Source organism: Mchenga conophoros, linkage group LG22 (genome assembly GCF_057382185.1).
Source record: "Mchenga conophoros isolate Kocher_MC1m ecotype Shallow Benthic linkage group LG22, M_conophoros_male_GT1.1, whole genome shotgun sequence".
Taxonomy (NCBI): Eukaryota; Metazoa; Chordata; class Actinopteri; order Cichliformes; family Cichlidae; genus Mchenga; species Mchenga conophoros.
In genome coordinates this window covers 31,172,407-31,192,107 of record NC_140546.1, presented here as the reverse complement: position 1 = coordinate 31,192,107, position 19,701 = coordinate 31,172,407, and the positions used below count along the sequence as shown (strand labels likewise).

Genomic DNA, 19,701 nt, shown 5'->3' with positions numbered 1-19,701 from the left:
TCTTGGTTTGTTTTTTTCCCTCTTTTATACAAAATATTCTAAGAAAACAAATCAAAGTTTCCATAACAAAAAGTCTTCTGTTCACTATAAAACAACTCAGTGAAGAAGAAGCAGGAATGTGGCGTTCAGAAATGAGCCGTTACTCTGTCGATCTCCAGAAGGTCATCCAGGATCTGCAGGGAGAAGGAAATTAAATGAGCGAAGAGCTGAGCTAACGGGAAGCTCCGGTCTGCTGTTCTGTGCACTCACGATGTCCTGAGTCGTCCCGATCTTCTTGGCCAGCTCGCTGCGCTCCATCGTGCTGAGGTACAGGTACTTGTTGAGGAGCTCTCCATCCAGGATGTTCTTCACAGGATTCTGAAGGCTCCGCCTGTCGCTGTGCAGCATTCTGGATACCATAGACAAACACGTCACTCACATCAGCATCCTGAACTGTAACGTTTCATAATTCATGTCAGAAAGCTGCAGTGCTGCTAACCTGAAGGCTTTTGGGTTCAGACCCGCGTGATGAGGCAGCATGGTGGTGAGCGCATTTTGCAACATCAGCAGACGGCGGTAAGTCTTCTCCTGCATGGGGAGGAGCAGGCCGATGCCTCCATCCAGGGTTGCTGTGGGAACATGATTAGTTCATATAGGGAACTGAAGCTTCTCATTACCATGTGATTCATACTGGTTGTGATTTGGCGATTGTGATAAGTTCACAAAATAAAATCAGCATAAATCAGTAACGACAATCGCCTCACTTTATATTGTAACGTAAAGACTCTGAGCAAGTGCTTTGGTGACAGTGGGAGGGAAAAACTCATTTTTAACAAGAACTTTTAGTTTAGTTTTAAAACACATCGTTTACAGTTTATTTTAATTTACTTTCATATCCTCTCACCCCAACCGGTCGTAGCAGATGGCCCCGCCCCTCCCTGAGCCTGGTTCTGCTGGAGGGGAGTTTTTCCTTCCCAGTGTTGCCAAAGTGCTTGCTCATAGGGGGTCATATGAATGTTGGGTTTTCCTCTATCTATTATTGTACGATCTACTGTACAATGTAAAGCGCCTTGAGGCGACTGTTGTTGTGATTTGGCGCTACATAAATAAAACTGATATGAATTAAATTGAATATCTTTGGCTCACAGCACATTTGCAATGTTGTGACTGAATGTGATTCGGTAACATCAGCTTAGTTCAGTTAGTAAAAGGAATATTTGTTGGTATGAGTTTTGATTCTCCCGGTAAAGCCTTGTGCTACCCACCGAACCACGTGATGTGCTTGTTGTCCCAGGTTAGAGCCTTTTTGCTGCTAGCGTCCAGCGCCCCTCTGCACGGCATCCGCCAAAAAGTGTTGATGTTAGCTCCGGCGTTGAAGTCCGCTCGCCTCAGCAGGCGCATTCCTCCAAAGCTCTCTTTAGCTGCAACACACACACACGGAGCACTTAACAAGGACTGTGTAATTTTAAATTAAGTTACAAAACATCGACAGCACGTACCTTCAGGCAAATACATGTAAACATAGAGGTTCTTGTCTCGATCCGACACTGGAAGCAAGAGAACAGAAAAGCTTTGTGAGAAAACGATTTGATCATTAAAGTTTCTTTGTTGTTGTTGATTGTTTTTGTAAAATAAAGATTATTCCAGACGTTACCCAAGAATCCAAGCTGGTTGTTATCCACCATGAATTCGATGCTGTAGACTTCTAAAGGCTTTGCATCCTGTTGCCAAAACAATAAGAAAAGAGTTAAAACCCAACAGAGAAGGCTACAGGGCCCTGAATCATCCCCTGCTGCCAGAGCTGCTCTCGTCAAGATGAACCTGGCTGAAAGACATCAGTAATCACTCACAGATCTTCATCAGTACACCCTCCACTGTGTGCTGTAGCCACGGTTACTTAATCCTGATTTACACTCTCATACAGCACATCTTTCCTGACTGTTTACGACCCTGACTTCATTTGGGAATACTTGAAATGACAGATGTTTGAGTCTGGGACAGGCTCCACCCATTGAGTCGTGTCGTGGCGTTTCCTCCTCACCCTGCTGACAAGAGACAGCGTCTTGCTCTCCTCCTGGTAGCGCAGTAACGAGATGCTCTTCATCAAGTCAGCAGCCAGGATGAAATTCTTGATGCTGAACATCTGGTGGATGTAGAGCTGCGTGTCGATGAAGGCCATACCCGTCAGATCATTGTCCTTCAGGACCCACAGGAAGATCTGAAAGAGGAAGTTATACCATTTGTTTTTGCGGGCGACTCACCTCTTCGGGTGATTATCGCAGAATTTCAAAAATGAAACATTAAAGGTCATTTAAACTCCAGCGAGCATCCTGACAAAAAATTCAGTGGCTTAATAATAAGTGAGTTCAGATGAGAGGCAACCGGGCACAATCAGTCAGATTTCACTATCTGACTGATTGTGCAACATTTTCTAAAATATACAGTAGGGATGCACCGATACCGGTATCGGGTATCGGCCTCGATACCACATTTTCTAAAGTACTCGTACTCGTTAAAAGTCCCCCGATACCGGGGACCGATACCACGGTCTGAGACTTGTCTATGTTTGAGCGGCAGGTAAGGGGTTAATCACAGGCGCCGAGTGCCCGCCCCCAGGCCCCGAGTGCCCGCCCCCAGGCCCCGGCTGCAGCTCAGAGCTGAGAGAAGGGCAGGCGAGACAAATCAGCCATGTGGAACTATTTCAAAGTGAACGAAGACGCGAAAAGAAACAGCACGTATTACATGCTCCAGTCCCTCATTGAGCAAAAGCGAGTGCTGGGGGTGTCCGAGCATGAACTCCCTGACTATCTCACCGCTCACCAATGGGCTCTTATGGAGACGACTGTTGCCATCCTCGCCCCCTTTGAGGAACTAACTAAAAAAGTGAGCAGCTACGACGCACTAGCCTCTGATGTCATCCCAGCTGTGACTGTGCTTGTGAGACTTCTAAACAGAGAAACAGACGAGTAAAAACCTCTCAGCCCCATGTAGCAGTGTGGAAAGTGAAAGGCTTTTTAGCTCAGTGTCACACAGTATAGATGAAAACAGAAACAGTCTGACTGCTGATAATGCAGAAAAGCTACTTTTCTTAAAAAAAACAAAAACCCTGCCACTCACTTTTTCTCTCCTTTAAGTGAGTCATCTTAGACTTGATGTTAATACCTACCTCAGTTGCACTGACTGCCACAGTTCTATTTTGGTGGATGTTGTTAGTTTATTCAAATATTGTGCACTAAATAGCAAAGATGTTTATTAATGCCCCTTGTGTTGTCCAAAGCGGCAGAGTTTACAACAAACTGAAAAAAATACTTGAGTTGCACTGTCACTGTTTAAATTTATTTTTCATAATTATTTATTCTGTAATATGTTGCATGCAACATGCTTTTCATTTTAAATAAATGTTCTTAATTCCAAACCAGTCCCTTGTTTTTTTTTTGTTAAATTATAGGACTAAAGCTGTTACCTGTAAATTTAAATCATGTTTTTATTAAGTACTCTGTATCGGTATTGGCGAGTACTGAAATGCAAGTACTCGTACTCGTTTCCAAAAAAGTGGTATCGGTGCATCCCTAATATACAGCAATAACAAACTTTTAAAAGTACTAAATTTTAATGGTGGACAACTGATCCATTAAAGACCCTACAGTGTGACCCTTTTCACTGAGTGGGATGGTGTGTAGAGGCTGAATTAGAAAGCAGGCTAGGACTCCTCTGACCAGGTAAATGTTTGAGTACTGTTCAATAACCAGACCCAGTGTGACGGAGCACTGGTGTCGCTATATGCAGCCATGTCATGAGTGTTTTTCAGACCTTCTGGCCGATGGCTGACACCAGGTATCCGTTACAGTGACACAGAGCAGTCACCGGTCCCTTCTGCTCCTTCTCATAGAGCACTTTAAACTTGTTCTTGGTGAGGGGCTGGCCGGGCTCCGGCACCACTTCAATCACATCCAGGATCAGAATCTGAAGGTGAGACAAAATTGAAAAACAAAAAACGAATTTAATGGAAGTTAACAAAGCAGTTTTGTTACGAGGTGACATGTGGGAGGAAGAGACTAAATAATGTTTCATTTCCAGCTCACCCGGCCCCTGCAGGTGACCTCCTCCCCCTGCATCAGACACGTTCCTGCTGCGATGTAACCCTTCAGTCCAGACACAGTCTCCTGACTCCTCAGTGCCACCGTCTTCATGCACGTGACGTGTTCCCACTCCTCCAGGTCAATCCTTTATGGAGACAGACATCACAATCATTCACTCCTGTTAGCAACCATCTATCTATGATACAGCATCGTCCGGCCATAGATTATTGGGATTTATATGGCTGTATAGATTATATGTCAATATGGAGAAGGTGCTAGAAAGACTGCCAGCTCAGCAGGAAATCATCAATCAGGTACATATGGTCGAGCAGCCAGTGTGAGACGATTTTTTTCTCTGGGTGATTTTGTGACGATCGAAGCAACGCTGGGGGGGCTTTGAGTGGGGAAAAACACCCAAGTGTGCACTACGGGTGATTGATTTTTATTGTATAAATCATATACAGAGAGGGATACAAAGAACAGGGGATCTCAAACTGTGAGGTGGGTCACATTGGCGGGGCATGGAGGCCCAGGGGAAAAGCATGAGCGGAAAGTTGAATCAATATAAATTCTGAAGAGAAAATAAACATACTATATTGCACCATCAAGCAGACCTTTAGTTCACTAAAAGTCAAACCTGAACTTTTCTTTTGATAATGACTTGGGGAAAAGGAAGGTGAACTTTTTAAAGTGGGCGATTTGAGCAAAGCGGAAGAAAGCAGACCTAAAGCAGCAGCATGAAACTAAAATACTAAAACTGTTCTCCCGGGCTTAAACCAGGGAAACACTAGCTCACTAGTCTGAGTTATCTGCCTGTAACTAAGTTCTCCATCGTCCTTTGAAGAGGTCACGCTCTTATGCAAGTGAAGTGTGATCAAAGCGCTCAAAAAAGTTACATTACAGTAACTTGCAGTAAAGCAGCTGCTCTTTAGACACAGCATTTGAAGATACTTTCTGAGTGCATCTAAAACAGTTCGTTCAACTAAAAATGTTTCCTAATCTGAAGACTTTAAACTGGCAGAAAGCCTCAGCTGTCCCTGCTTCACAATAACAGATCAAATGATCCTGAATGGAAATGCACTTCAACATCAAACACAGGAATACAAAAGCTCAGTGCCCCAAAATATGCTGCTTAAGAAGACTGGGCCCGGCTTACATAATGCATCGTTCAGCTGCTGACAGAGAAGCACTCAGAGGAGCGCTAATAATAATGCAGAGTAGTTAATGAACAGGGACTTGGATAAACCACTCAATATTTTCAACTGATGAAGGTAAGCAGCCACGTGAGACTAAATTTATAGTCTACAACAACTTGGATAAATGGCCCAAGACTTTCAATTAAAGCCCACACTTCTCCCACAGTCTCCAGTGGAACAGCTCAGGGCAGGGAAAATGAGAAAATAAAACTGGCACAATCTGGGCTGGACCACTTTCTCCATGGCTGCCCAGTATCTATTAAAACGAAGCATTTCTATTGATTTCACAAACTGCACTATGGCTCTTTAAAGCAGTGCAATAAAAAGCTTTTACCGTGTGTTGGGAATGGCCTCCCAGCTCACTGGAGAGATGAGCTGGATTGAGAACTTCTCCTGCTGCGGATGAATGTAGCGTTCATCTGCAGGGGGCAAGAGGAGAAACATCAATGCTCTCTATTCACATGGAAACAAATCAGCCAAAGACAGATCAGATTTAAAAAGCTCAAATAGCCAACTAAAAGTAGTTTGTCAAATACTTCTAAATGATCCCCTGAAGTAACCGATAAATAGAACCTCCCTGTATTTAAACAGCAATTAATCTAATCTAAGGTCAAATATTCTGTATGTACTGAATCTATATTCTTTGAATAAAGGCTGTCAAGTGATCAGTGAATAACATTTTTGCTGGAAAGGCTGATCACTACTTTCATACATTGATAATATCAATACCAACGCAGGTGCTGGGACTGGATAGCTACCAGTCCAATAGCATCGATACTTTGTTTCTATCCTCTGAGTTGAACTGTGCTAAATAAACAATTATTAATATTATTTATTAAATCTCTATATAATAATCTTTTTGTGTTGACTGTCAAGTCTGTTTCATTTCTACAGCACATTTAAACAACAGAAGGTGCTTTAGAGACGGTCTCCGAAACACTGACCTCGTTCTATGACTTCGTATTCCTTCTCCTCTCCTGTCATCCTCGGAATGCGTGTGCATGGTTCTTTCACACTGGTGCACACAGCATACACCTGAAAGGAAAAAATACAAAATCCCACTAAAAAAAAGGTTCACATCAAAGACTTAATCCCTTCAAAGTCACCCTGCATTGATTTTTTTTCTTTTCCAGTAAGAAAAACTTCAAGGCCAGAAGCCTTTCATCTCCTCGATCAATATGCTTTTATTTTGCATCGTGTTATCCGAGTGGATGTGTTTGAGTCCGGGGAATGTGTTTCGCCTCAAATGTGTGTCGAGGCTTCAGCGCCTTTGGTGCTGTGAGGGCTTAGCGAGAAGAGCCTTGCCTTGGATTCCACGTGGTAGGAGACATAGTGGACGGTGCACCTCAGAGGGATTTTTCTGACTGGCCACGGGGCGTCGTAGGACAGATACGTGGGCAAAACGCTGATCCTTAGCTCGCCCTGTGAGAGAGCACACACACAGAAAAGCCTCAAGGATCTGATTTGGTTTGTTTACTTCCTGTAATGTCACTTCTGGCTTGCTTTAGTGATCTTCAAACACTTTCTCAGCTGAGACAATTAAACCTGGTGCTGTTCCAGAATAATTACGCTCCTTCCTCTGTGGTCTCTTTTCTTAACGTGTGCAAAAAAACACTGAATTTCTAAACTCTTCAGGACCTCCACGTTTATATTCATAAAGCTCTGAGGACAAAAATGTCTGCACGTCGTAATTTGTCTACCGATTTCATAATAAAAACCAGCTCAGTGCAGTCTAGTAAAGTATAACAATAAAATAAAACAAACAGTTCTTGTACCTGTTTGTTAAAGTACAGAAAACCTTTGGGGCAGTTGATATTATGGAAGGGGGAGAAAGACTCAATGGAGCCATCAATGGTCATTGGGTGAAGCCTCAACGCTCCACGAGACGTGACCAACATCCAGTGAGGAGACGGGCCGCAGATAAATACCTGGGATAGCAAAGACACAAAAAGACTCCTGGTTGCAGGGCTGTTTCTTGAATAACAAAGGTCTATAATTAGTTCTTAACAAAGGCATTCTTACTCCTGAGTATCCAGAGATGTCCTCAAAGTATCTGAACCTGGCAATCCGACCTTTCACGCCAGAATTTTCCTCGGTGGCACTGCTCTCTGCTTTCTTATCTTTCTTGAGCTTGGATTTCTTTTCCCTGAAGTTAATGTTGTGGGGTACCTGTGGAGAGTCCGGTGACACGGTTAATGAGGCGTCACCTAAGCTGACTTGATTTAATTTTATCAGTGCACACACTTTTTTGAAGCGGACTTTCAGGTTGTTTTGTGGCTGTTGTTGATCATACTGGAACGCTTCATAGATCAGAAGCTCTTGTTCAACGTGGACCTAGAAAACAATGAAAATGTAGTTGTTGTTTTTTACTATGGTTTGTTACATCTGGTGAATGATTAATATGACACAGCAGAAGTGACTGTAGAGTGTTGGGAGGTGGAGAAGAGTTTTCCAACACAACATCTGACCTTAGCACTGAAAACTGTAAAAACTCACCAGCAAATATGGTTTACTGTGATTGTTGCCAAGTGAAACCAAAGCCACTTCTTTGACTAATGGAATCTCTCCTTGACGGGTGACTTCTTCTTTTTTACCCTCCCCCTGTGTTGCCGATTGGCCAGAGGAACTGTCCACCAGCACCCTTTGGCCCACTGGGAAGTTCTTCACCAGGAACACCAAGCGCCAGTCTGGCAGCTGATAAATCTGTTCAAATAACCAGCAGTCAAAATGAGTGAATGCAGAAATAAGCCCTAATGTTCTTCTGATTCTTTACTGTACATACTGATCATGTGTTATTTTCAAGTTCAGTTTTATTGTATGTTCACACAAACTGTAACAAACTGCAAGTCAACATCCAGGAAAAAACTGGCTGTGAACCACAGATCAATCTGTTAAGTCAGCGGTCCCCAAGCCCCGGGCCTCGGACCGGTACCGGTCCATGAGTCGTTTGGTACCAGGCCACAAGAGTTGAGGCTCAGGTCTGAAATGTCTGGTTTTCAGGGTTTTTATCGGTTTTCAGCGTTAGTTTGTTATTGTTTTTATCGTTAACTCGGTTTTCCTGGGTCTTTTCACGTGTGTTATGAATAAATCTTCTTTTTTTCTGTGCCGGTACTAGTTTTATTTTGTTGTATTTATTCGCGACACCTTAAAGGCCGGTCCGTGAAAATATTGTCGGGCATAAACCGGTCCGTGGCGCAAAAAGGTCGGGGACCGCTGTGTTAAGTGATTAAATAATAAGTCTCTTGTGTGTTTCTTCAAAGTCATGCTAGAGTTGTACAACTGTGTTAAGATTACAAAGTGTAGCACACCTTTAAGCTAATTTAAAATAAAATCAAGCTGTGCACTACAACACCTCAGAATTATATCATGCATCGGAAATGAGTCTCCATCAGCTCAGAGTCACAGCTCTTTGGAAACAACTGAAACTTTCCAAAAACATTGTTTACTTTGTTGTGAAAGTAGCATCTCAGACACAGTGCTGGCTGCTTTTTGTCCATCAAGTGTCACAACTACTAAACTAAAGTGAAATGTACTTTCACTGAAAACAATACACCTTCGTGCTTTGCTGCATAAAACGTATGAAATACATTACTGTTCCTCTAGTTTCTAAAGTTGCCAGCAATACCTAGAAGCTGCAGAGCATCATGTCAACTTCAAACCCTCTAAAACCTCCCTGCTTTTTAGCTTTTGATTTTTTAAGCAGCTTGCTAGCTTATTTCTTCCCCTCCAACAGCACCTGATAAATCCTTTTTCCCAGGAAAACAATGTTTGCTTGGGAGTAGAATAACACAGATCACTTTAACCAAACTAATTTGGAAATTGCTAATTATGTCTGATTTAACAGTGTGCAGTACACAGTTTCAACATACTGAAAGATCAAACACTCATATTACCAATAACAGCTTAGCTGAGGCCAAGAGTCTTTTAACTGCATAAAAATCACTGACAAAGGAAGATGCAGCCATTAGTCCAATTACCTCTCACCTCAAGAAAACCAACAGAAAGAGCAAGTTATGTAAACAATCAGAACCAACTGTGGAGGGGGGCTTTAAAAGGCTGCCCCGAAGCTGATTATTCACTGGTTTAGATGAAGACTGAACTCAGATTTCTCAATCAAACATTTCTTGATCCATGTGACAGAGTGTGATGAGATTGTGGTTAAACTAATGAGCTAAAATAAATAGCTAAAACCTGAGGTGGTTTGATATTCTCCTTTAGCGCCAATTAGGGCTTAGTGACATGGAGTTTTCTACCTTTTTCCAAAGTGTTCATACTGTTAAGAGTTCCCTCAGAAAAGTCTTGCCAGTGTTTGAAGCTCTCCCACTCTCCCTCTGTTTGTAACATGAGGAAACACTGTAAATAAAAACTTATCTTCTTCAAAGCATCCAGACGTCTTTGAGGAAAAAAAAGTGAAAAATATTCAGTCTAGTCTGTGTGACTGTGCAGTTTTATTAGTTTGAATGTACACTAAACAACTGCAGTCACAAAATAACACAAACTGACCGAGGGCGCAGTAAATGAAGTTTCTAGTGGAGTGTGACGGCTTCACTTCATTGTCTGAAGGAGCTTTCTGATGCCAGCAGAAGTGGTGAAAATGTTCTAAGATAGCAAACACTTGAAACCTTATTGATTCTTTTAGGTGTTTACAATCAGTGTGCTGCTGATTGTGTCCACAGCAGAAAATGGCTTTAGTTTGTGTGCAGGTCGGTACTGTAGGGAACGCACGGACTGTCCACAAGGACCTGATACAATCCCACTTCAGAGAAAATGAACCCTCCCCAGCTGAGTGCAGACGTTTTACCCAGTGCATTGATCATTACTTAAAAAAAAAAAACAAACATCAAAAAGAAATACACGCTTTTAAATGTGACTTTAAATTACATCTCTCTTGTGAAAGTTCTAAAAGCATCTTACGTGTTTGTTTTCCATTGTAAATAGAATAAATGGTGAATCAGCATTCAGTAGATTCCAGTAAACAACTATCACCATACCTCCATCACTCCATTCTCCCTGATGATCATGCACCAATGGGTTGGCTCTGCTTTGCTCGAGGTCGCCTCGCTCCCAGACGTTGCCGGTGCCACAAAGCTGCGGTTCATATCTTCCTTGGCAGGCGTTGCACTCGCATTCGAGTCTCCGTACAGCATTTCCTCCTCGTCATCCACTGTGTTGCTGCACACGCATTTAATAACAGTCAGCAGTGTGAAGACTGGCTGAAGGCGTCAGTGAGGAGGCGAACTGAACTCTTACCTCATGTCATGGATGATGGTCTCTGCTTCAGACTGACTCCTGATGGTGTCCTCTTTGATGGAGCAGCTCACTTTGTTTTCTGTTGTAAACATTCCGCTCACGTCTCGGTAGGCGCACAGTGTGATGACACGAGATTGCTGTTAAATCAGAAACCAGTTTAACCAAGGTTAATACTGCTGAGAACCACATAAGAGCGTTTTGCAAATCCAGTTTCCATAAGAGAAAGACCGTCATGAACGCTGCCAATATTAAAGAAGTGAAACTGAGTCGGCCAACTCTGCTGGGTGAGCCTCACTGTGGCCAGCAGGGGGGGTGTTTGTTTTTGTGAACACCGGTCACTCACGCTGGGAATCTGTGGTTTCTGCAGTGCCAGTCGGTGCATCTTCCCCATGTACGAGTCAGACTTCAGCACAAACATGGTGACCACTCCCTCAGCAGTCATGATAACCACATATGGGTCAGCCACAGAGCAATGCACTATGGGAGAACCCAGGTCCACGGGGATGAAGTGGAGCTGTCTCACTGACAGAAAAAGAAAAAAAAAATTGTTAAAGGTATCACTCAAATGATGAACCAAAACAAACACACACACTAAACTAACGCTTTTAAAACACAACAACTTGTTTTACTTTATTTAATGAGGTTTTTGTTTAACAGCTTCCAGCTGCAATTATTCAAAGCTAAGGACAAAAGTTACAAAATAAATAAACCAACTAATTGTACCTCCTTCCAGCAGACGAAGGCCCATGGGAGAGACCTGAATGATGTACTTGTTGTCCCCAATGTTCCCAGCATACACAGTGGGTCCCTGAGTCGCAAAACCACTGGTATCCAGCTCCATGATCTCCTGACCTGTTTGAAGGATCTTCAGGAAAACGCAAAGATGCTTACATCCAACTTCAAAAGCAGAGATGAAATAATAAACAGTCTACAAGATCAAGCAGCACCTTCAGGCGCTGAAAAATAAAGCCAAACTTTGAATTCCCTCTAATAGTCACTACCACAGACTGTATATGAGGATAAACACGTCGGTTTTGATTTCCATATTTTGGAAAGCTCTGGTTTACTGCTGTTCTTATTTTAAAGCCAAAAGCCAGTTTACTTGGCTTAGAGGGGTAAGTGCTAAGCTATCAACTAACACTATCAAGCTTGGTTAGCAAGCTGCATCCATGAACTGTGCATGACACACAGATATACATGTCTACTTAATGCTAAGATCCTTTCATTGGAGTCAGTGAACTGGACCTTCGCTATGTGTGTGCTTGTGTGTGTGAATGTGTGTGTGAATGGGTGAATGACTGAATGTAGTGTAAAGCGCTTTGGGGTCCTTAGGGACATACAAATGCAGGCCATTTACCACTTGTGGTGCCTTCTGGAGCATTTGAACAGATTCGTCTAACATGTAATTTGCCTTGTTGTCCGGAACGATCTGTCCAATAAGTTTGTGCTCCAGTTTTAGTGAGTGAAGCTCTCGTTTTTTATTAGTTTGTTACTAATAAAAAGTTACCAGGTATCTGTGTGATTCACCCATACAAGTTAAATGATCATTTCATTTGAAGCGCTTGATTTCCGCTTCTAACGCTAACATTGAGGCTTCAAAAGGAGTTCAAAACTAACGAGTGGCATCACTGTAGCTACTTCCACCTTTTATATACAGTCTGTGTTCCATGTTTTAAATAATCTTTCTTGTCAAAGAAAAGCAGCAGAGTATCGGTTACAGTCTTTTACCACGACTTCAATCACAACAAAATCGATTAACATGTTTTTACCATTGTTGAATCTTCTCTGCTCAGAATGAGGAAGCCATGCTTCTTCGCATCATCCTCCATGGAAGGTTCCGTCTTCTTCTCCTCTTCCTCCTTTTCCACCTCCTCTTTGTCCTTTTCTCCCTCTTCACCATCATCACCCGTCTCAGCCTCAGCCCCATCCTCTGACTCGTCGCTTTTTGCAGCCTGTGAGAGGCGTAACAAGCATGTGAGTTTAAAAGGTGTCGCCAGCACTTATTTCCAATGTTTATTAGAGAAATAACAAAATAACACTTTACTGTTTTGTCTTCTTTGACGTCACTTGAGATCACAGTCCACATGTCGTGACAACCTGGCAACTCAAACGTAGTGACTACTTGGGGTCGGATGCTTCTCTGAGAACAGAATTTAACAAATTAACAAATGAAAGAAGGGGGAAAAAACAGACACACGATTCTACTGTTGTGACTCACACACGCTTCCCTGTGTGCGTTTTAATTATGCGCTGAGGATTGTTGTTTCTGGGGTGTTTACAGGCTACTCCGTCGATCTCTGAGGCAGCCCTGGTAGACCCAGACTTGACTTTAGCACCGTGACTGGACCTGTGGCAGACGGGCCTCGCGACCACAGGTTTTAGGACGGTGCGGTACCAGAAATCATGAATGAGAGACTGATCTAGTAAGGAGGTTTTACCTGAAGCACAGACAGGGCACCATTCTTGCCGAAGCCAGAGCAAACTACAACTTCCAGGTCAGGCTCAGGGTTGCTCTGAAACTGTGAGTGGAATAAAAAAAATTGAGCTGACAATTCATAACAGCTAACTGTAGCATTAATATAAGACTGTTTCAACTGTCTGTACCTCCTCGGACAGGAAAGCAGGTTCACCCATGGAGGCATTTGCACAAGGCCCAATGTTCAGTATGCTATCACACACCTGTGAAAGACAGAAAAAGACTCTTCCTCATCTTCTATGCACATCTACACCACAGTTAAGCTTAGCAGTTAAGCTTTTTACCTCAAAGGAGTAGGTGGCCAGCTGAGTGCCTGACTGGGCCTCACTTCCATACACTTCTATCTCATCCACCTCATCTGACAAAACAAAGAAGTCGAGTATAACAGACTGGCAGTTCTCACACACGCTGCTATTGTGCACATGTCAAACAGGAAATGTACCGGTCCAATTGGTGGAGGATTCAACTCGCTTCTTTTTGCTTGGTGGTTCCTCCTAAAAGAAAGAAAGAAAGAAAGAAAAAAGAGACAACACGTCAAATAAAACACATCACCTTTCAAGCGCAGTGAGAAAAACTAGAAAATACTATATCTAAATTCAACGCTCAAACTAGCACCAAATCTAAGAATTGCTGTATTTAAGCTTGCACCAGCTCACTTGTTTGTCTTTGTCTTTTTCTTTGTCCTGCCTTTCTTTGCCTTCCTCCGCTGGCGTCTCCTGCAGTTTCTCTGTGTACTTCAGGAGCAGCGAGTTTCCGAGGCGGGAACCCAGGAAAAGGTATCCGGGCTCCATGGTCACCATCTAAGGAAGAAGAGTAATGTAAGGCGACAGTATAACTGGATGCATCATTCAGGGGGTCCACAGTTACAAGCGAAGCTTTTAAGATCAATTTAAGTGTCATATTAAAGCAAATTTAAGAGCTGACATGGATGGAAAAACAAGTAATTACTCCTAAGCCTTTGGTCAAGAAATGATCATATTTCCATTTCCATAAGCTAACAAGTAGGATGGCCAGGATGACACCTAACCATTTCTAACTATTATTGTGGGTTTTCACTGTTGTATTGCAAGACATCCATCCATGCACTTCAGCTTATGCTTTTCAGGTCGCCAGTCTGTCGTGGGGCTAACACATAGACAGGAGACAACCATTCGCACTCACATTGACTCCCGCATTCACACCTATGGGCAATTTAGTGTTTCCAATTAACCTATCCCTATTAACTGCATGTCTTTGGACTGTGGGAGGAAGCCAGAGTACCCGGGGAGAACCCCAACCCTATTGCAAGACCTGCATTTTGTATTTTTAAAGATGTTAACAACCTGAAAGAGTCGGTGGAAAAAGAAAGCATTGAATGTAAACAGGACGACAGCAAACGTCAGTGTTCATCTGGTATCCATTGACCCAAGTTCAGTAATTATGATAGCCTAAACCTTTTTCACTGATGTATGTTTAAAGGTTAACAGTGGTTTGATTCTCTCCTGTTGGTATAACCCTCTGAATTAGAGCAGAGGGATAAAAAAAAGCAACGTTTGCCTGCTCAAATCCTGCTCCCTCATGTCCTCTGTGTCTGTCCACAGAAACATGACAGAACGAGTATGTTTAAGAAACAGAGCTCCTGTATCACCAGATCATCACTGCTCACAGTCAGAGGCAGGACTTACGCAGGTCGTCAGGACGCTGGCAGCAGCTTTGTCAAAGTGGAAAGCGCGCACGCTCCTCATGCCGTCAGTTATCAGTGTCAACACGTAACTGCAAAACAGCAGCAGCCAGTAAGAAATAATTTAATGTCATCAACATTTGCATGCATGCTGCTGGTAGTGTTACAATAACTCACATCTCCCCTCCTTTCAGCGAGATCACCATCTTGTCGTAAGCAATAAAGTCAGACTGACAACAGTCCAGCGTGAGCTTCACTTCATCTTGTACACCTGCACAACCGAGACATGGTATAGAGTGGTGAGCATCACAGCATACCCAGAGATACACGTACAGGCGTGGGTTTGAAATGATTAATCTTACGCAGAGGAAAGGCTGTGGTCCCATTTGTCTGAGAATTGAGCGAGACTCCGTAGGGAGGAACGCTCTGGTTCAGATAGAGCAGCGAATTCACAGCAAACACCACCACACCACCTGCAAACGTTTCAAGTGTGATCAGCACTCGCTTAATGCAAATTCATATCCAACAGAGCACTGACACGCTTCCTCAGAACTCACCGATGGGTTTGGGGACAGCCATGACCTGTGTACAATCAAAGGGCAGATTACTGAGAGACCAGATGACAGGATGAACCTTCTGCATGATGTTGAGGGAGATTGCAACAATGCTGCAAGTGTCCTGACGGACAGCCACACGCCTGGGGAAAAAAAGCATATAGGAGAAGTGACAATTCTGATAAAAGTGGCTGCTTAGAAACTCAAATTAATACCAAGTTGCCAATGCAGTGTTTCCAGATGCATACTTGACTTGGGCAGAACACCAAGCATATATTAGGCGACTCATTTTCGTATTTTTTTTTCCTTTCTCCTGACAGAACTGAATCTGTTCGCACTAACCCAGGCCATGTCTGGTTGGGCTCAAAAAGAATGAGCAACGTGGGCTCGTAGTAGCCGTGGAGGAACTTCATGTCAATGATGTTGAGGAGCTTCTCATCTAGTTCACGGACGTCAATGATGTAGCTGGGCAAGAAGCTGGATTTAGGTCTGGAGAAGAGATAAACAGACAGCGTTCGTTTGAAAACTGCAGTAACATTAAAAGAAAAAGCATGTTTAGGTAACATCAAGTAGAGAGACGTTTATGAGGATCTAACATCCTTTTCTCTATTATTCTGTTTTATATACTCATTCATCAAATTCATGATGTAAAACAAGTTCATTTTGTTTTGTAATTGAATTCAAAAACAAGTTTCATATATTCTGTTCTCATGTAAAGTCAAGCGTTTCTGTTATAAGTTTCAAGAACACGACTTGTAGCTCATAAAAATCTGAAATACATCATCTCAAATTATTCAAACCATTTCATTTAAATTACAATTCAAATACTATGAATACAGTGTGTTGGGGGAAAACTCTGTAAAAAACCCAGGAGAAATAAAGACACAATGAGACAAAGTTACTTTCTTTATCAAACGTGTACACGGGTGAGCTGCTAAGAACAACTCACCCCATGCACAGTGGCTTGGTAATTTTTATAGGCACAGAGACAGTGAGAACAGGATAACAAATAATAAACAGATAAAATAAAACAACTCCATATATGGTGCTAGTCTCGTCAGCAGAGAGCTAGGGAAGATAAAACAATCTAAAACAATATGTCCCAGAAACAAGATGTGTTTGCTGGGAAAGTCTAAAAAGATAATTCTAAACTAATCTAACCATAGGCAGAGGGCAGACAAAAGGCATCTTTGTACATTTAAAAGGTGGTAAAGAAACATAGAATCATTTTTCCTGTAACACAGTGCATCCCAAACTAGTTCACACAAAACCACAAACCCTCCAGAGAAGGAGTGTCATTGCTGAAAAGGCTGGCTGTTCTCAGAGTGCTGGATCAAAGCACTGTTCTGCACTGTTTGAAGAGCCTACTATGTAACATAAGAGGCTGATGTCTCCGCCCTTATTTCTGGTTGCGTGCTGGTGCATTAACTGTTAATTATCATGTGGTCGTGTCCAGGTGTTTTACATACAGTGCCCGTCACGATAGAAATAAATACAAAGTCTTCACTATTTGTGGTGGTTAGTTTTTTTTCCAGAGGCAAAAATATTTGTCCTTCAAGTTTTTCCACTTCTTTGTACAATTTCTCTCCAGGAATCTGCTGATTGTGACTCCTTATATTGATGTTGTGATTTTTATGGTTATTTTTAACAGTTTTTATCTTACTCATTTATGATTATTGATACAATATTTGCTAACAGTTGCGAGAAAGTAGCTTAAAATGCAAAGGAGGGATGGACAGCTGTGAACAGTTAATCACAGTAACTGTGGGTTGTGTCCACCTGATGTGTAGTCATGTTACGTTGTAAGTAACTGCACTGTTGCTCATTGGTCCAACTGTCCTCTTCTCAGGTGAAAGTAAAATTTCCCTTTCATTTGGAAATCAAACTTATAGAGTCATGAAGAAGAGTGCAGAGGCATGGACTCCAAGGTGTGTCAAGCCCAGTGTGACATTTCTACAGTCTGTGACAATTTGGGTGCAATGTGACCTGACAGTGTTCATGGCTGTTGGTCCGCTGTGTTTTATCAAGTGCAATGTCAACCTAACTTTCTACCAGCAAATTTTAATGCACTTCAACTTTCGACCTGCTGACAAGCTTTATGGAAATGCTGATCCTTTTCCAGCAGGACCCACCCACAGTGCCAAACCTTTGGCTGAGTAGTTTGCAGACAAAGTTACTGCCCTTAATTGACAAGCTCAGCCAAACTGAATTTCATGGAGAATTTATGGATTTTATCAAGCGACAGTTGAGAAATACTAAAATTGGAGGCAAGCTGAAGGTCACTATGAAAGCAGCCTGGGCTTTGATCACCTCTATCTGCCCCCCACTTATGCAGTAACTTGTGATAAAGCCCATGCACTGAGTGTATGAATGGACATGGTTCTCAGAAGTTTCATTTCTGTCTTTTGATTGATCCTAGCAAATAATCTAATGATTTCAGATACTGGTGTCCCTTTTTTTCTATGAACTGCATCACGCAAAGCTACTCTAGTAGAGTAAAAAAAAAAAATCAAAACAACTGAGCTGGAACTGAGCGCAACAAATCAACTTTAATAATTGGATGTATAGCTTACCCTTCTCCAACGCCACTCTCTTGTTCATCCGTTAGCGTGTCCTTTCGGAATGGCAGCACCACGAGTTTGGTGCCATAAACGAGCATTACAGCACAGCGATTCTCTGGATCTACACGGACAATGGGAATATGTACATTCTGTACAAAGCCATCCTGAAAATACAAGAACAGTTATATTCACAGTTGAGTCACTTTGACACATGAACATAAACTCAGGTTTATTTTTGTTGCTACATACTCTGAGCTCTGGCTCCTCAAAGTAATGAAGAGACAGTGTCTTAAGATCATGTGTCCCAGGATCATACTCTACCACAGACAGCTGGTGAGAGACAAAGCACAGGCAAAGGTCACTGAGAAACAATTCTAGGGGTAAACAGCATGGTTTATTTAAGCAGCACACTGCTTGCTCTATAATACCTTTGCATCTTTGAAACTCAAAAGGAGTGCATCTCTGCTGGCTCCAACAAGTTGTACACTGGCCATAGACATGATGTTCCCAAAGAGAGAAAAGGAAGCCACCTGCTCCAGCTTCTCTTTGCGAGATTTGGAATCTGCACAAGAAAAGCTGAGACTCAGCAAAACAACAAACATTTTTTTACCAACAGTAAAATTGTATTTGAATGAGATGCTTTCTTTGACATACCAGATGACTTGTCAGCCTTTGAAGTACTCTGAAATAACACAAATGTGGCATACGTCAAAAAGCCCTTTCATGCTTGTGTTAAAAAAAAGGCACAAAGAAAAAGGGGAATCTTAGAGTTAAAGTTACCTCCACATCATGAATGATCCTGTAAACAAACAGTTGAGACGTTCCAGCTACGACCAGGTTCTTCTCCTTACTGGATATAAAATTGCAGTAGACAGAAAACTCCACTGAGGTCGGTGTGTGGGCTTGTCTGTACACGGCATACATGGTGGCAGGCTGCCCTCAGCATCTAACAGGTGAAAACACTCACGTCAAGACCTCTGACATCACTTCACCACTAAAACGATCGGTACACAGGTATGTGTGTATCTACGTTAAACAAAATTACCCACAAAAACTGCACAGACAGTCCGAGCGCCGTTTTATAGATTACGTCAGTGTACGCTTAAATAGGCTTCATAATGATCAAATGCTAGCTAGCTGATGACATACCCGAAAACAGCGCTACATTTTCTCTGTTTTTCAGTTATTAGCATTTATTCTGATAACTGGTTTAACTTAACCAGCGATATCCACTCGTGTTGTTAGGCTCAGCTTTAGTTTAGCTAGCTTCGAATAGCAAATGTATGGGAAAAGCCGGTTATGTTAGCTGCCTTAGCAGCACGCTAACGTTCCCATTTGTAGCTGGCATGGCATTGTAACAGGATACCGTTTTTCAAATGTTTTCACAAGCAGTGAATGTAACGCGTGGACGTACCTATGTCCGTCACGTTATCTGAGTTTGCAGCTTTATTGTTTCCTCCCTTGTTCACACTGAGCGTGACATATTTTGTGTGATACTAACTTAAGCTAGCTAACCGATAGCAAGGTTAGCTGTCGTTGTTGTGGCTGCGTTGGTCTTCTTCTTCGTGTTCTTTTTTTTTTTTTGCCAACCACTCCAATGCACATTAGCGCCACCTATATTTAGCATTTTGATAGCAGCTGCTGTCTCAGAGTTACTTGTGTGTAAAGATCTTAAACAAATGAAGAGTAAAGGGGGCAGAGCTTATCAGTCTGTGGCGCTAAGGCTTTGTAACAGTGTCCCTCTACAATTACATTTATTTAGCTGACTCTGTGGACTCTTTAAAAGTAGCTAAAATCTTTTTTGTTTAATCAGGCTTTTTGTTGATTCTTTTACTGATTGTATTGTGTTCTGTTTTTGATTTTTTTTTAAATTACATTTTAATGGCATTTAATTTTCTTATCTTACTGAATGTTGTGTACAGCATTTGTCCACACTTGTCAGTGAA

At 42.3% G+C, this 19,701-nt stretch overlaps 1 protein-coding gene across 2 annotated transcripts; it reads right to left on the bottom strand.

The window, feature by feature from the left end:
• Window positions 1-6: 6 nt before the first annotated feature.
• Window positions 7-19,328, bottom strand: cpsf1 (cleavage and polyadenylation specific factor 1). Of its 2 annotated transcripts, none has more exons than XM_085262259.1 (38): window positions 19,170-19,328; window positions 18,536-18,701; window positions 18,410-18,437; window positions 18,184-18,317; window positions 18,005-18,085; window positions 17,768-17,919; window positions 15,537-15,683; window positions 15,198-15,337; window positions 15,003-15,113; window positions 14,818-14,911; window positions 14,645-14,732; window positions 13,637-13,780; window positions 13,423-13,474; window positions 13,265-13,338; window positions 13,109-13,183; window positions 12,943-13,023; window positions 12,549-12,644; window positions 12,274-12,456; window positions 11,228-11,369; window positions 10,848-11,026; window positions 10,505-10,641; window positions 10,246-10,426; window positions 7,751-7,957; window positions 7,499-7,588; window positions 7,277-7,423; window positions 7,030-7,182; window positions 6,560-6,676; window positions 6,199-6,289; window positions 5,589-5,673; window positions 4,062-4,203; window positions 3,790-3,942; window positions 2,021-2,197; window positions 1,634-1,700; window positions 1,479-1,526; window positions 1,245-1,400; window positions 479-608; window positions 250-388; window positions 7-173 (listed from the first exon to the last, which is right to left on the bottom strand). In XM_085262259.1, exons 2-38 carry the CDS (start codon window positions 18,677-18,679, stop codon window positions 126-128), a joined length of 4,413 nt encoding a protein of 1,470 aa, XP_085118385.1. In that variant the 5' UTR covers window positions 18,680-18,701; window positions 19,170-19,328; the 3' UTR covers window positions 7-125. The 2 variants fall into 2 exon arrangements, with proteins under 2 accessions (XP_085118385.1, XP_085118386.1); XM_085262260.1 differs by having other exon boundaries at window positions 19,257-19,313.
• Between the last annotated feature and the right edge of the window lie 373 nt (window positions 19,329-19,701).

Bases quoted from the DNA above. Each gene is read 5' to 3' on its own strand.
- cpsf1 (XM_085262259.1), bottom strand. From the start codon at position 18,679: ATGTATGCCGTGTACAGACAAGCCCACACACCGACCTCAGTGGAGTTT. The intron at 13,024-13,108 runs GTACAGACAGTT...TTCCACTCACAG, and splicing joins CTGCTTTCCTGTCCGAGGAG to TTTCAGAGCAACCCTGAGCC. The intron at 7,589-7,750 runs GTGAGTTTTTAC...ATTGTTTTCTAG, and splicing joins ACAGTAAACCATATTTGCTG to GTCCACGTTGAACAAGAGCT.